Here is a 5000-nt window from a genome sequence, read left to right as displayed (position 1 = left end):
ACCGACGTTTTGTTAGCGTATTGTTTACATCAATAACAACAACAGGAACAACAAATGCAACTGTTTTTAGTTTACTGCAGGACAAAGGCCTCAGACATGTTTTTATACATATCTGAGGTTTCACAAGTTTTCACCACCAAGCTGGCCAGTACAGATTGGTGATGGTGGGAGACTTTGTTCTGATAACTCAAATCAAACCAACGTAGTTTGAGTGTACTTGATTAGCAGAGCTTTGATGATCTTGAAGATACACCAACCCTTCTTTCCACCTCGTTAAGGTATTCCAAATTAGAAAGGGATATATATATATATATATATATATATATATATATATATATATATATATATATATATATATATATATATAAATTATTATATATATGTATATACATATATATCCATATGTATACATATATATATATATATATATATATATATATATATATATATATATATATATATATATATATATATATATATATATATATATATATATATATATATTGTGTGTGTGTGTATGTTAGTGCACGTTGTCCAGGTTTGAGAACATCACTGTGAAATGGAGATAAATAAAGGAGTTATTGCATGATAGCCTCACGTGAACGACACGCGTTTCTCGCAGTGATTTATACAATTAAAGAAATTATGCAGTAGATATTAGAAACATCTATTTTCTTTTATTTCTTAGTATTAAAAGCTTTATACATTTACGATAGGAAAGCCTTTGTAGCTCCTGTCAAGATAAATTTCCCCTTAATTAAACTCATCGAAAAAATGACTAAATGATTGATGGTGGAAGAGTCGTGAGCATTTATTACTCAGCACAAATAGGTAAATACGTTGGTAGGAAATCGTAATGAAACAATGTCGTAAAATCCTATCTCTCCCAAAAACAATAACAAACCTCTTTTGTCTCTTTTGTGTTCTGTTGCACTCCGTTGTATAGGGATCGTTCTGCACCAGTCATATAAACTTTATTGCTAACTTTCTGGAGGCCTCTATTGGTGCCATGCCTCTCCCCTTTTATCATTTTGTGTTGGCCTCACAAAAGATAACCCCACAAATCGTTCCTGGTCGGCGGAAGGAAATTAATGGCTAGCTTTCACACAAACACACATATATACAAGATATATGATATATATATATATATACGTATATATATATATATATATATATATATATATATATATATATATACATATATATATACACTATATAGACTATATAAATATGCATATATATACTATATATATATATATATATATATATATATATATATATATATATATAATATGCAAATACTGTATATGTATGTATATATACAGTAAGTTAAGAATATATATATATATATATATATATATATATATATATATATATATATATATATATATATATATACTGTACAGTATATATATATATATATATATATATATATATATATATATATATATATATATATATACTGTACAGTATATATATATATATATATATATATATATATATATATATATATATAGATAGATATGTTGATGGGGGTTATGTGTGGTAGCATGGTTAACATTTGGCATATTTCAGGCATAAAGAGTCCAGTTGATACTGTAAATTTAATATTTCCACTACATAAGTATACAAGGGCGTAAAAGCGTTTTCTTTTTTTTCATTTGGGTTGAGGCTATAGTTTGAAATGCAACTGACGGAAGAGGGTCTGCAATTTCCTGGCATCTGACAGCAGATTGTAGCAACAACAAAATCATAGTTTTTGGGCGATTTTTATGTGACCATTTTCAATTTATACACAATGACTATTATAAAATACCGGCAGGCTTATTTTGTGAATTTACCAAAAACCAAGTGATGATGTTAATTCTTGGCTGCAAACTCATTCGCAATGTCAATCAAGCGAACGCTATGCATTTTCTAAGCCTACTATGTTTTTGCTTGCTATTTAGTACATCTATTCTTTGTTCTTCAGTTCCAATTTTATCTTGGAATTTTTATTGACTTTTTAATTATAATTTCGTCTAATTTCTAGTTTACTGAAGTTAATTATCTAATGTTTTAATTGATTCTAATGGTATTTGCCTTTGTTTTTACAGTATGATGATAAAGTATGAAGATGAAACCTCACAAACAGAAATATTCCAGACTTGGTAATACTGTCTTGGCCATAAAAAAATCAATGTATCTAAAATGCTATTTTAGTATCAAATATATATATATATATATATATATATATATATATATATATATATATATATATATATATATATGTGTGTGTGTGTGTGTACACATATATACACACACACACACACACACACACACATATATATATATATATATATATATAGATAGATATATAGATACATAGATACATAGATAGATGTGTCAGTAGAGTATAAATATACTGTATATATACTTCACACACAAACACACACCCTTATATATATATATATATATATATATATATATATATATATATATATATATATATATATATATATATATATATATATATATATATATATATATATATATATAAACTCAATAGTAAACGTTTTTCCAGGTGACGAATGGGAAAAATCTTTCTTTACATTCCACTCATAGATGGATCACAACTCATTGACCAAACTTCCCATCAGTCCATAAAAGAAGATGCAACAAAAATCCGGAAGATGGGACCCAGAGCGAGGCTACGGAGATACGCTCGGAGATCGAACGTTTCCTCCGGGTTATGTACTCAGATAGTGCTCATGAGGAGGCCGGGTGCCTTCGCCTTTCTATTCTTCCTCTGCTGTCTATTAGCCTACATCCCAATCCAGATCATTTGGCCCAGTTTCAGTTCGCCCGTCGAGAAATACAACGCCGAGAAACGCTTGAAAAACTTCGATCTCTACGAAGATCTGCCCGAGGAAGTCACTGACTACAAGCACAGGCCTTACTTCGAGAACTTCCTTAGAAGACTGAAGCGAATGGGTGAACGTCTGACGTCCTCTTCGACGTCAGCTTACGATAACAAGGACGTGAAAATCATCCTGTTTTGGACGTCCTGGTTCCAGAAGCCCTGGTGGGTACGTTACGGAGGAGGGCTGGATCTGGTAGGGGCGAAGTGCCCGGAAACAAGATGCTTTTTCACACACGACAAAAGGAAAATTAAAGATGCTTCGGCAGTTCTCTTTCAGGTAAGGATTTGACATTTTGTAATTTAAAAAATTAAAAAAAAAATTAATAAAACGTCTACTTCTAAGCAAAGAATATTGTCTCATGTGAAAATACTTGAAGTCAAGAATGATTATTTCCTATCATTGTTTTATGATCTAGTTATTTAAGGTTCCTGGCAATCCTTTCTATTAGACTCCTCTCTCTCTCTCTCTCTCTCTCTCTCTCTCTCTCTCTCTCTCTCTCTCTCTCTCTCTCTCTCTCGAACCTCATATATAATATAGGAAAGAAAAGACTTACATTTATCGATCAAACTCTGCTAAAGATCCAGATATCCTAAAAGGAAAATCGAAATGGAAATATGTTAAACCTATTCACAGAGAGCGCATTTTTCCTCAAGTTAAGAAATTCTCTAACCGTATTTTATTGATTTGTCAATACACTTAAGTGTCTCTACAGGGCACTGAATGTACAGTTGGACAAAGGAATTCCTAGTACACCTTGCTCTGAAGAAGTACACCTAGCTCCACCCTTACTGAGCGGAAAGGTCATGTGTTTTGTCCACCTACTCTGCCATCTCTTAAAACACCATCTGTTTGGTTACTCGCTGCGAAGTGAAGGTGTCACGGGGTACAGTTCTTCGGACCGAGGTGTATCAGGGACTCGTGTCCAACTGTACGTCTGTTAAGTTCAGTGAAAAAAAAAAAAAAAAAAAAAAAAAAAAAAAAAAAAAAAAAAAAAAAAAAAAAACAGGATCAAGATCGAGAAGAAAATATTACGGCTTAACTCAGATGTCTGAAGGTTCTCAAGTGCTTCACTTGGACCAGTTGAATAAAGACTAATGATCAAAGTTTTGAAGGATTTAGATTATAAATGAGAATCTTCTTTTAACTGCAGACGGGGGTGAATACAATGATGTTCACTGCCAAATGTAAAATGCTTAAAAAGATATTACACGGAGGATGTTTAAGAATAATTATCCGAATAAAGGTGACTTGCGCTTTATCCAAACGTTACAAAACGGTACAGTCACCCCTCTGGTAAGGTCAAGAACTTTCAGATCGATAAGATTACAATATTAATTGGAAGATGAAGGACAATTATATATGATAACAAGACCAGGTAGTTTATGGTAGTGCTAAAACGTAAATGAATTGAAGAAAAGATAACGACATGGAGAAGAGAAATGGAGAAGATTGTTACGCTAGTATAAAAATAAAGTTATAGATAATTGTTGAACTTTGTTTTCTTGTTCTTACCGTCTTTCCCCAAGTACAAATGTTCCATTGAAATCAAAACTTTCCCACAAGTTTTTCAGAGCACTCCAATCTATTACTAGACCCTTAGTCAAACTTTCAGACTCCCAACCCTAATATTCAGCCTGGAACAACAGCTCACTCAGAATTCAGATCACTTGAGGCTTTCATTTCTTGGATGTTATTGTCATTTTCCAAACTTGGGGAACAGAACGAGCAGGAATTTCGTGACGTGGGCGGATAAATCTGTACGAAATAGCGAGAAATGGTCTCCGGCAAGGTCATACAGTTCGGACCTCGCAACATCGCAGCAAGTTGTTAATGATGTGTCTTTTGGATCACAAACTCATCTGGAAGTTTCTCTTTCTGGTTTTCCACAGTTATGGGATTTCTGTTTTTATTTTCTTACTGTTTGATCTCTTCCATCTTTCTTCATTTGTTTTATGTCTATATTATCTATAACACAATTATCCTAATCTCTGATATGTATACCCTTCAATATACTTTATTTCTGTACTCATCTATAATATGTATACCCTTTAATGAACTGTATTTTCGTATTCATCTGTATTCTTATATTTAGTTGGT

At 32.0% G+C, this 5000-nt stretch overlaps 1 protein-coding gene across 2 annotated transcripts in view; it reads left to right on the top strand.

Moving 5' to 3' along the window:
• Positions 1 to 5000, top strand: part of LOC137640666 (alpha-(1,3)-fucosyltransferase C-like) — a 15253-nt gene that overhangs the window by 3691 nt on the left and 6562 nt on the right. For both annotated transcript variants that reach the window (XM_068373164.1, XM_068373165.1), the window contains exon 2: positions 2564 to 3179. In XM_068373164.1, coding sequence (XP_068229265.1) covers positions 2571 to 3179 — 609 coding nt within the window. In that variant the 5' untranslated portion in view covers positions 2564 to 2570. The remainder of the gene's footprint in view (positions 1 to 2563; positions 3180 to 5000) is intronic.

The sequence above is a fragment of the Palaemon carinicauda genome, chromosome 5 (genome assembly GCF_036898095.1).
Source record: "Palaemon carinicauda isolate YSFRI2023 chromosome 5, ASM3689809v2, whole genome shotgun sequence".
NCBI classification, from domain to species: domain Eukaryota; kingdom Metazoa; phylum Arthropoda; class Malacostraca; order Decapoda; family Palaemonidae; genus Palaemon; species Palaemon carinicauda.
Note: the sequence above shows the minus strand (reverse complement) of the source record. Positions and strands in the feature narration are given on the sequence as shown.